Source organism: Phyllobates terribilis, unplaced genomic scaffold, assembly GCF_046119375.1.
Source record: "Phyllobates terribilis strain yellow unplaced genomic scaffold, ASM4611937v1 Scaffold_11__3_contigs__length_659146591, whole genome shotgun sequence".
Lineage (NCBI taxonomy): Eukaryota > Metazoa > Chordata > Amphibia > Anura > Dendrobatidae > Phyllobates > Phyllobates terribilis.
The window spans coordinates 107507508-107520157 of record NW_027362771.1 but is presented as its reverse complement, the minus strand read 5'-3'; the positions used below and the strand labels follow the sequence as shown (position 1 = coordinate 107520157).

The window sequence follows — 12650 nt, the reverse complement described above, 5'->3', positions numbered from 1 at the left end:
GTTCATCTTTCTATTTGATAAGGAAAAACTTCCTCAATTGTAGACATTTTTTTAAATTATTTAATATCAAGGTTGGCCTGCAACTTTATCCAAGCTTTAAATTTCGGCCTTTTGTGTATTTGAGTTTCACATCCCTGCCTTAAGAGTATCAGTTTGATTACCCATCATGCATAAAAAATCCCTATGTCTTTTAATCCTTGTAGGAACAAAAGTAAATGCACACAATAATATTTAATAAAGTCATATAAGGAGAACCCCTTAAAGTGCACTTGTCAGCAGGATTGTGCTCAGTAAACTACATTCACTGTCAGGTGGGCGACATTACACTGATTAAAATGATACCTTGGTTGATGAAATCCGTCCTGTGGTTCTTGTGTAATCTTTACTTTCAGTTTGGAGATAATGATATGCTCGTGCACTCTATCTGGTGCTTTGCTTACATATTCATCTGTAAGCTCTTATGACAGCTCACTGTGCCTTCACTGACCTGCCTCCTATTTTACATAATGCATCTAGTAGTGCGGGACTAGGTAAAATACAAGGCAGGTCAGTGAACGATCAGTGAGCTGTCATAAGAGCATACACATGAATATGTAAGCAGAGCACCAGGTAGAGAACCCCCCACAGGCCACACCAAAGCACAAGCATATCATTATCTCCAAACTGAAAGTAAAGATTACACAAGAACCACAGGACGGATTTCATCAACCAAGGTATCATTTTAATCAGTGTAATGTCGCCCACCTGACAGTGAATGTAGTTTACTGAGCATAATTCTGCTGACAGGTGCGCTTAAGAGAGTATTGGACCATAACATCTGATCTATTAAAGTTAACAGCAGTACATAAATATTTTATAACCCTTTTTCCCCCCATATAATAAAATTCCATTACTTACTTCAAAACTACCAAATTTAAGGTAAAATAAAAATAGACAATAAAATAAAATTACAGTACCCATCAAGTGGAGGAGATCCTAACAAATCTCATCTGCAAACCAAGTTTTTTCTTTTGTGCAACATAAAATAGTCAGCATTATAATCCGAGTTGCATCTAAGGGGTAACATTTCTCCTTGTGGAGAGCGACATGTTAAGCATGTCACGGTGAGGAGACTTTTAAAGCCGCAATGCTCCTCTGGGAAATATCAAATTGTCGCTTCAGAGGGGAAGAGGACCAGAACTCTAGTGCCACCTACAGGAAGTAGCAATCCTAACAGTCAATAGTGACCCTTTAACGAGCCCTATCACATGACTTAGGATACGCTATGGCTCGTTAAAGGGTCACTACTAACTTTCAGGATTGCTACTTCCTGTAGGTGGCACTACAGTTCTGGTCCTCTTCCTCTCTGAAGAGACAATTTGCAAACCTCAGTTGCAGAATTTCACCCCATTCATTGTAGAGGGAGACGTTTGCAGCAAATTCTGCATATCACACACGTAGATTTTGCAGCTAAACTCGCCATTAAATAAAATAGCTTAGTTTTGAAGAATAGTTATCCAACACAACACACTTGTCAGAGTGAGCAATGCACTTGGCTGCAGTGTTCAAAGAACACTTTGGATCAGAAGCTGAACAGAAAGTTGAGGATACACTGAAGAATTACTGATATGATTAACAACTACAAAACATGGCTTCATGCACACGGAAAATCAGCTCGTGATGGTACATGGACTACTAGTGTGAGCCCATTTGAGGCATTCAATTAGCACCTTATAATCAACTGTTCATCTGACTAGTAAAAGTAAAATTCAGAAGAAAGGGACAGTCACAGAAATTTCTAGTGTGTACACTGGAAAATATACTGACAACCTAATTTTAGGAACATTAAAAAAAAAAATAAAAGTTAGGTTAGCTTATGAACAAGTATTTTGAAGGGGGAGCATGGCGAGACCTCTCTAGTATGGCCCTTACACAATCCCTAATGAATATCTATTACTATGGTTGGTGTGAATCAATGAGCACAACCTGATCCAGCGACATAACAGGAGCTGTAAGAACCGCATCTTACCTGCTGGTATTCACAGATCTGTATTTGAGTAGCCAACCTAATGCAAAACCACAACCCATTCATGATGTAACTCCAGGCTGATTAGTAAAAAAAAAAAAAAAAAAAAAAAAAAGGACTACAGCTACCGGCAAGTAAGAGGCGGGTGGGTAGAGCAGATTGATTCACACCAACTCTAACCATTACCCATTCAGATTGAATCCTTCTTAGCTCTATGTAGAAACAGGAAGTCTCTTTACTCTGCATGAGTCATCATTAGAACTACAATTTTACATCAATGGAAAGTACCTGGCAGGGGAAAGGAGTGGAGAAGCTGGGAGAGGAGTTGAAGAGGGGGTGGAGCTGGGCTGCCAAGGACAGTGATGTAGAATTGTAGTTCTAAGGAAAAAAGTCAGACGTGGATCACAACAAAATACTTGAAATGACCAGTAGCTCTCCTGACCCTAGCATGATAGCTGCATAGTAACACATGTCGGCAACCTTGGGTAGTAAGAGTCACCAGCCAGTCCAAGCATTGCATTGGGATTCCTGTCTGACTCTTCCCTAATGATTATTCATACAGGGTAAAGATACCTCCTGTTTCTGCATAGAGCTTAGAAGGATTCAGCTAGTCTGTTTTTAATCACGTGATTCATAGACCTAATGGAAAAGAAGAATTAACTGGGTAGAAGGGAAAATGAGCAATTGTAAGTACACAGTGCTATATAATATGATGACTGCAATATATTAAAGAGGATAAAAACTTTGATAGGAGGAGTGCTTCTTTAAAACAGGAAAAACAAACTAAGTACTTCACCTGTCCATCTGGAAAACACTACATGAAAATAGTGTTTGCTCATTGCTGACAGAATTCAGGGGCCTACACACATGGTCAAAATTGTTGGTACCACTTGTTTAATGAAAGAAAAACCCACAATGGTCACATAAATAACTTCAATCTGACAAAAGTAATAAATTAAAAATCTATGAAAATGAACGTCGGTCATTGCTTTGCAACCCTGCTTCCCTTTTTTTTTTTTTAAATGAAACTCAAGTAATAGGCCTGGACAGAAATGATGGTTCTTCTTAACTTAATATTTTGTTGAACAAACTTTTGAAGCAATCCCTGCAATCAAAAGATTCCTGTAACTGTCAATGAGACTTCTGCACCTCTCGACAGGTATTTTGGCCCACTCCTCATGAGCAAACTGCTCTAGTTGTCTTGTGTTTGAAGGTTGCCTTTTCCAGACGACATGTTTCAGCTCTTTCCAAAGAAGCTCAATAGGATTTAGGTCAGGGCTCATAGAAGCCACTTCAGAATAGTTCAATGTTTTCCTCTTAGCCATTCTTGGGTGTTTTTAGCTGTGTGTTTTGGGTCATTATCCTGTTGCAAGACCCATGACCTGCGACTGAGACCAAGCTTTCTGACACTGGGCAGCACATGTCTCTCAAGAATCCCTTGACAGTCTTGAGATTTCATTGTACCCTGCACAGATTCAAGACGCCCTGTGCCAGATGTAGCAAAGCAGCCCCAGAACATAACAGAGCCTCCTGCATGTTTCACAGTAGGGACAGTGTTCTTTTCTTGATATGCTTCATTTTTCCATCTGTGAACATAGAGCTGAGGTGCCTCGCCAAAAACTTCCATTTTTGTCTCATCTGTCCATAGGACATTCTCCCAGAAGCTTTGTGGCTTGTCAACATGTAGTTTGGCAAATTCAAGTCTGGCTTTTTTATGGTGTTCTTCTTGGTCATCTCCCATGAAGTCCACTTTGGATCAAACAACGACGGATGGTGCGATCTGACACTGATGTTCCTTGAGCTTGAAGTTCACCTTCAGGCTATGTGCCCACCATGCAGAAATGAAGCAGAAAATTTCTGCAGCATTTCTGCATCTCCCTGGCAGAAAAAAACGCATTCAGATTGTGCATGCGTTTTTCCTGCAGAATACATGCGGATCCACATGCGTTTCCGCATGCAGATTGACAAGCGCTTTCCAGGCGATAGCATCACTTGGAAAGTGCTTGACAACTAGGTCACACTGTATAAATCCATGCAAACAGCATGGATTTATATAGTGTGAACTGTAAAAATGAAAACAAATAAAGCTATACTCACCCCCGATGCCCGGCGTGGCTGCAGCGCTCGTTCCTGTCTGGTTCCTGGATGCTGGCATATCGCGAGACAGAGCGGTGAAGGGTCTGCGGTCACATGACTGACGTCACCGCAGGTCCTCAAGCGATGCCGGCATTCAGAAAGAAGCCTCCGGACAGGTGAATACAACTTTATTTGTTATTTTATTCTTTTTTTACAGGTAGAATGGTACCCAGGTCTGGATGAGAGTCTTCTCTCCTCCAGAACTGGGTACCATCCGCGCATAGAATTCGCTTGTAAAAATGTACAGTCGTGGTTTATATGCGTCTCAATGCAAGTCAATGGCGGGAGTTCCGCTGCGCTTCCGCAAAATTAAATGACATGCTGCGGATTTTTGTACGCAGCATAAACGCTGCGGAAAAATCCGCAGCATGTGCATAGAACATGCGGAATCCCCTTGGGGACCATGGGGTGCGGATTACCTAGCGTTTTACAAGCGTTTCCGCTGCGGAAATTCCGCAGCATAAACGCTTGAAAAACGCTACGTGGGCACTCGGCCTTAATCTCTTGAGAAGTTATCCTGGGCTCTTTTGTTACCATTCGTATTATCTGTCTCTTTGATTTGTCATCAATTTTCCTCCTGTGGCCACATCCAGTGAGGTTGGCTACAGTCCCATGGATCTTAAATTTCTGAATAATTTGTGCAACTGTAGTCACAGGAACGTCAAGCTGCTTTGAGGTGGTCTTATAACCTTTACCTTTAACATGCTTGTCTATAATTTTCTTTCTAATCTCCTGAGACAACTCTTTCCTTTGCTTCCTCTGGGCCATGTTGAGCGTGGTACACACCATGTCACCAAACAGCACAGGGAGTATCTGTAGCCCTATATACAGGCCCACTGACTGATTACAAGATTGTAGACACCTGTGATGCTAATTAGTGGACACAACTTGATTTAACATGTCCCTTTTGTCACATTATTTTCAGGGGTAGCATAATTTCTGTCCAGGCCTATTTCATGAGTTTAATTTTTTTTTAAATTCTGTGGAAGCAGGGTTGAAAAGCAATGACTGACTTTCATTTGTTCATTTTCATAGATTTTTAATTTATTATTACTTTTGTCAGATTCAAGTTATTTCTGTAACCATTGTGGGCTTTTCTTTCATTAAACGAGGGGTACCAACAATTTTGACCACGTGTGAATATACTGTTGAACAGATTTTCTTTCATACTGATCTCTCCAACTTGAAGTGCTACCTACTTCAGTACAAAGGGAATGGTTCACCAAACAATGATCAGTGAACTATTGGAAATATAACATTTTAGGTTTTATAGCAGTTATATACGGTATTTATGCCACAAGCAACAAAAAACAAAATCATATTCTCACATGAAGCCATTTTGTGTATAAATGACAACAAGAAAAGCTGTGGGTACAAGATTAGGTCACTTTCCTTCAACCATATCCATTTCATTTAGTGGAGCCATGGCTGTAGTGTTTGGGCACCAAACCAAAAGGATCAACTAGTCTACAAATTCATAATTACTAATCAGCCCCTGTTATAGGACATCAAGGGTTATCATCATCATCATCATCATCATCATCCACACAGGCATTACTAACTCAAACCGCTAAATCTGCAAATGCTCCTAAATGGAAACCTCTTTATAAGAGATGGTTACTATTCTGGGGCAGATGGCTTATCATTTAAAGGTAACCAGTCACATTAAACATAAGTTCACCTGACAGGTTCCAAGAGCCCCTTCGCTTTGGAAGAATTGCATGGATTACAGGAGCCTGTATTACAGCCCAGAGCTGCATTTAAAAATTTGCAGACCTCAGAGCGGAGATCTCCCAGCATTCCTTACAGTCGCTACATCTGCACAAAGCTTGCAGTAGTGATTTGGAATCCTGAAAGTGTAGCTTTTGCACCACACAAAATACAGTAAAGTGATGTCAGAGATCACAACTCCCACTACATTATAGGAACCCTGATAAAATGTTTTAAAGGGAATCTGTCACCGGGGTTTTGCTACCTCATAAGAGCAGCATAATGTAGGGAAAGAGACCCTGATTCCAGCAATGTAACAACTGCTGCACCCAGTAAACTAGTAGAGTTTTTAGATGTGGCATGAAGCAGAGCTGTGAAAGCTAAACCCACTCAGCACAGCTTTCGGTGTACATTGTATAGTGACAGTAAGCTGCTAATCAGTGGTGGGAGCGTGGTTAGACCACTTGGCATGCAGGAGCTAGTCTGGCAGTAATAACCTCCTACTGATAAAACACTCATTGTATTGAAAAAAACAGCACACAGTCTAATAAGTGACACATCGCTGAAATCAGTGTCTCAGTCCCTACCTCATTGTGCTCTCAGATTATATAATCCTACCGGGCAGTAGACAGCCAGGTAGTGTCACTCTCAAGACATACACAAAAGGGATAAAACAAGAGCAAAGAAAAAAATGACAAATATAAATAAATATATATTCTTTATTTATGACATTAGTAAGAGTGAAATGGTTAAAAACAGGGGGAAAGAACAGACGAAACGGACATGGAAAAAAACAAATGTAAAGTATATATATATATATATATATATATATATATATATATATATGCATGGAAAGTGGCCATTACGTTACAAAAAAAAAATTGATATCTGGACTGCGCAGTCAGAAACAAACCATAAACAGGGTGACATCTACTGTAAATAGCCAAGTAGACAAAAGTAAAAACACACAGCCAGAAAAGGCAAATATCAAAGATTAAGCCATTCAACCATAAATAAGTATAACCATCTGTAGGGAAACACACCCAATGCGAGTTTCGCTAAGGCTTAGTCTGGAGCCAAGATGAAGCCTTAGGCTGTGTGCCCAAGATGCGTTTTTAATGCGTTTCCGCAGCATTTTTGCAGCTGCAGAAACACATTAAAAACGCATGGTAGAAGGGCAGCAATGTTCTCCAATGATAATCCGCATGTGCTGTGTTCATGCTGCGGAGATTTCCGCTGCGGGTTATCATTGAGGAAAAAAATGCAGCATTACCAATTATTTTGCGGAAGTGCTGCGTTTTCGCCGCCATTGACTTGCATTAGAACGCGCCAATTCAGCAAGACTGCATCTGTACTTGCGTAATTGGCGCGTTCTAATGTGCGGATGGTACCCGGGTGTGGAGGAGAGGAGAGTCTCATCCACACCCAGGTACCATTAAAAAAAAAGAATAAAATAAAAAATAAAGATTATATTCACCTTCCGACGGCCCCCGGACTCCTTCCCTGTGCTGGCTGCCGGCAATCGCGCAGGACTGAAGGACCTGCGGTGACGTCACAGTCATGTGACGGCAGGTCTTTTCAGTACCGCGATCTGATGGCAGCCAGCACAGGAGCGCTGCAAGTCTCGGGGGCCATCAGAAGGTAAGTATAGCTTTATTTTTTTTTATTTTTAACCATTCTCTCGGGTCACACTATATAAATCCATGCCGTTTGCATGGATTTATATAGTGTGACCTAGTTGTCAAGCACTTTCCAAGTGATGCTAATCGCTTGGAAAGCGCTTGTAAATCCTCATGCGGAAAGGTCAGTGAATAACGCTCCATTTCCGCATGTCCCTGGCAGGAAAACGCATGTACAATCCGCATGCATTTTTTGCGGCCAGGGAGATGCAGAAACGCTCAGGAAAAAAATCCTGAGCATTTCTGCATTGTGGGCACATAGCCTTAGTGAAAAGCGTGTCAGGTGCATTTCCCTACAGATGTGTATACGTATTTATGGTAGAATCACTTAATCTTTGATGGCTGTGTGTTTTTAACTTTTGTCTACTTAGCCATTTAGATTTCTCTCTATTTATAGTTTGACTACGCAGTCCAGGTATCATTTTTGTAACGTAATGGCCACTCTCCATGCATATATATACACTTTACGTCTGTTCTTTCCCCCTTGTTTTTAACTACTTCAATTTTACTAATTTCATCAATAAAGGATATATATGTATTTATATCTGGCGTGTTTTATCTCTGCTCTTGTTTTGTCCCTCAGATTACATAGCAAAAACCAGCTGACAGATTCCTTTTAAAGAGAACTTGACATTAAAATTAGTGTTGTCCTAATCATGGCAGCGCAAGTATTTTGCAGCCATCTATGCTTTACTCTGAAGCGCTGCAGCATTTCAGAGAAAACATATCCTGAAGAGCTGGCTATTCCCTGTTCCACTGCCCTAGACTGAATAGTCTCTCCCTATGCATGTATAGAACACATATATACAAGGAGAGACATCAGTCTAGGGGAGTGGGATGGCGAGAAGCTGTCTGGGACGTTCCTTGGACTAGTGACATTATTCCAATGTATTTTTTGCCTGAAATTCAACAGCATTTCAGAGTAAAACATGTGCGGTAGCAATCAGTATCCAATTCATGATACCCATGGTTCAGGTAACATTAATCTACTGTCATGTTCCCTTTAAAAAACAAAAAAAAAATAAAAAAAACAAACATGTGAGCCGTTTTCAATGCCAACTAGAAGAATTATGAATGAAGCTCTGGGTTGCAATACAAGGTAAAATTCAACTGTAATGCAATGTATCAAGTTAACTTACAAATATATGAATAAACTGAAGAAAGACAGAATCAATCGGCAACTAGCGCAGGGCAGGTAGGAAAGCAACTGTTCCTTCCTAAAGCTACACACGGCATTATAGGGTCCCTTTATAACACTCTATAGCCAGTTTCGGATTTGCAGTCCATAGGAAGCCTTTTGCAGTTCTCCAAGAGATGTTGTTAAGAATTTCCCACCCCCATGATTATTTTCCCCCAAATACCCGACAGTGTATAATACAACCATATGGAGTAATAATTTACCAATATTCTGTGGTCCTGAGCATCTGCTGCCAGTCTCCATTTCCTCAGCTCCAATCATAATGTGTGGCGTGTCAAGATGTGACCACTGCAGCTAATCACTGGTGTCAAGGTCACAGCAAGTGATATGTTGAAGCTGTCAGCAGATGCCATGTCACCATGGAGGAAGTCTGGTAGACAGGCAAGGGAAACGCTGACATGAGAGCAGCAGGTCATTGATAAGCAGAGTATCACTTATTTGGTTTTTTTATACCATTGTCAGATATTTGTAAAAAAAAATAATTTTCATAGAATTGGAAGCCCCCTTGAACTATAACCAGTGAGAATCAGAACTTTCTCCAGCTCTTCTGCTATATTCTTGTTATTGTAAATGCGCATTTACATTCAGTTTGCAAAGCAGGCTACTAGGATAAATGTTAACACGGACTAAAATGAAGTCCTAAATAAAAGAGAAGGAAGGAGCCTTACTTTGTGAGATTTGGGGGCCTCATTTTCACCCAATATTAAATGTCTCACAAGACACGCTGTCCTACACCCTGTCATGGACAGCACATGTTTTCATAAAAATAGTTATATTGGAATTTAAGAGCTAAAATGCAGACTAAGGCCACCAATTGGCTCAGTAGTTTGCATTTTTAAGCCAAACCAAGAGTGCTTTTTTCTGTTATCTAAAAAAAAATACCTTTTACATTTTCTGTTTTGGGCTCTAATCTTATTTTTTTTTTTTACCTAAATTGGTTTTCTGGGATCAATATGAATTTACATCCTTTTACTTGAATAAGAGGAGCCGACACTACCCAGCTCAGTTGCTACCAAGTGTGGCATGCAGGTAAAACCAAAGATGGTCGGGGTGCAACTAGTGAAATCCTCATTGACCAGATACTGATAACCTAAGAATACACCATCAATACAGTGCCGCCCAGATAACATTGATGCAAAATGTTTACAGAGGCCATATGGCAAAAAAAGTAAATAAAATAAAAATATTTGTATATGTAATTATTTATTTCCCATAATCATTTCTAAAGTTTCTTTGCAAGTTTGGAAAAACAATTGAAGGAGTTAATCTCATCATCTCACGCATTGATTTCAAACGGTGTGAGAAAGGATATCCTAAAGACACCATTCACAATGCATCCATTTTTCACAGATTCACCGCAATAATTACATGTTTTTTGCTACTCATTGACACGGGCAACATCTGTTTTTGGTACGTTTATGTAAAAGGATTTACTAAATACTAGGCTAGGCGTTCCTGATCAATAAGGTTCACATAGAAGATCACGGATTCCAAGTTTATGGCACTTTACCACCAGGTCAATGAATGTTCCCTTTTGGATACTATAAAGGCCCTCACAATGCCCTGGCTGGCACAGCCTCTAGCTGGTACTTGACTACCAACACATACAGAATCAGCATAACTCGCCACACTTGCAAGACCTTACCAGACTTATGCTGAACGATTTGCATTTCAGGTCCTCCAGACTTTGTTTTTGTAATTGTTCCGTAATCATGGAGATCATGATGCTTAGGCCAGCCTCGCACTTGTCTTCTCAGTAACAAGCATGGGACATGATGGCAACCTCAGTGCCAGTCTTCACTGGGCCCAACAAGTATGGTATCAGTATGACCCCATCATTCCATCCTGCATTAAATAAACATACAGTCATTCCACCGGGCAGAACAGGACATGGCAGCAACACATTGATGGAAATGATTGCTCGACTAGTGGATACCCGGGGAGGCCAGTGCCCATAACACGCCACCAGCAGTCCTGTACACTTGGTGGAAAGATGGCCTGCAGGCTTAGGGGCTCATCTGCATCACAATCACCACCTCAATGATTGCCATCAGGCTTCTGGATGGAATGATGACATGCCCATTAATGACCTGACACTATTTACATCATGCACTATGGGGCGCGATGACAGCCTCGCATCTCTGGTGGGGCATAGTAAATAATGCAGACACGTTGACCTTATGTGGGCCCTAAACCAACCCCATGCTCGTGTTATTGCACCGCTCTCGTGACATGGGGATGCAGGATCTGGAGGAGGATAGGGGTAGAGCATCTCTCACCACCTCCACACGAATGCGGTACCGGCCTGTCAGCCCAGTGACATCTTCCGCCCGTGCAGGAATAGGATGCTGCGCTGAGGGCAGCGATGACAGGCCCCCCCAGTGACTGCAGCGCCTGCTCCGGAGCATGAAGAGTTAAAGGCTTGTTTATCTCCCTCCTCAGGAGATGGCCTGCTCGGCGCCTTCTCCGGGCCGCATCCTACATAGCGAGCATCGCCGAGGCCTCCCACATCAGCCCGCCTCCTCTTCACCTTGTCTCCGCCGCCCCCACCTGCTCTACCGTTACCTGCCCCAACAACGACCCTCCCTACGACCCAGAGCAGCTCTGAGCCACCAGCGGCCCTGCAGCGCCCTTAAATACCGTCTGGACCGAACCACTTTTATAGGGAGAACGGCCGGGTCTAGGAACGACAAAGCAAGGTACAAAAGGAACTGAAACCTTTGTATCTTGTAGCTGGCGTGCTCGGTTTAATGGTTACTCAGCCCCGGTCAGCCATCTAGAGCGCAAAGGTGATCCTGCTGCAGGGGAGACAAGCCGTAACCGTGTCAGTGTCCCCCACAGACGAATGGACTGCCCTGTCCCTAGTGCGGAACAAACCATCTTACAGTATAGACGGGGCAGGCGGCTGGGCTCCGGTCAGCCTGCACCTCTGGCTGTTACCGCGGTCAGCAGGCGGGTGATGTCACCACAGCTCGGCGCAGTGTCACCGGGATCGTGAGCGGGTATCGCGGGCCGTGCGGCATGCTGGGATTGGCCGCTCACATCACAGGCCAGGAACACTCCCCCATCGTCCGTCTGGGTTCCGTGTGGAAGCTGGACGTGCTGGGAAGTGTAGTTTTCCGCTGGATTAGTCCCTACATGTCAGTAACTTGTGGGGGCTGCTGCAGGCCTGACCCGGCCGCCGTGTGCACAGTGTGTGCGGTACCGCATGCCCACAGCATTATACATGGCACACTGAATAGAGTCTATAGTAACCTTCTACACACGAAGCGCAGGCAGTGATGTGCAGTGCTAAGGCCGTGTTCACATTGCATTTCTGCACTGCGTTGGGGAATCCTGCCTGAATCCCCTTATAATTGTTATTCAGATGACGTCCCATAGACTGCAAATGACGCAGAGCTCTTGTGAACTCGTGTTTGTCCCAGAAAGACGATACTGACGTTGGTTTCTTATTCGGCAGTTCTTATTTTACTGTTTTTTACAGGTTTAACAATAAAAAAAAAAATACAATGCAGCGAGGTGCCCTGATGTGACTACTCTTAAAGGCAGCGACAAAATGTATAAAACTGGTGCAAAAAAAGCATCAAAGTGGGCACTGAAGGGCATTATTGAAAGGGTTAAATGATTGTGGGCCACTGATTTCACACCACAAATACACAACTAGTGATGGCCTGCATCAAATTCAGGTCACTACATCCTGGCCCAAAGGAGCATTAGAATGGGCATCAAAGTGGGCAAATAGCCAATTCTCCCAGATTTGAATAAGTAACTGGTGTTTTTCACAGGTTAACCCCTTTACGACCCTGTCAGTAATAGTACGTAACTGGGACTTATGGATCAGCTACGTACTATTACGCGTGATATGATCGCACCCGCACACAAGCAGTGCGGAGCAATAGCCGCCGGGTGTCAACTGTGACAA

The 12650-nt window shown here is 42.5% G+C and overlaps 1 protein-coding gene across 4 annotated transcripts in view; it reads right to left on the bottom strand.

The window, feature by feature from the left end:
* FAM53C (family with sequence similarity 53 member C) overlaps positions 1 to 11799 on the bottom strand; it is a 31590-nt gene extending 19791 nt beyond the window's left edge. For 2 of the 4 annotated variants that reach the window (XM_073651430.1, XM_073651432.1), the window contains exons 1-2: positions 11614 to 11799; positions 10374 to 10573 (exon numbers count right to left, since the gene is read on the bottom strand). In XM_073651430.1, the coding sequence (XP_073507531.1) occupies positions 10374 to 10451 (78 nt within the window). In that variant the 5' untranslated portion in view covers positions 10452 to 10573; positions 11614 to 11799. Of the gene's footprint in view, positions 1 to 10373; positions 10574 to 11007; positions 11428 to 11613 lie in introns of those variants that run through there. The other 2 variants (XM_073651429.1, XM_073651431.1) reach the window with 2 other exon arrangements.
* Between the last annotated feature and the right edge of the window lie 851 nt (positions 11800 to 12650).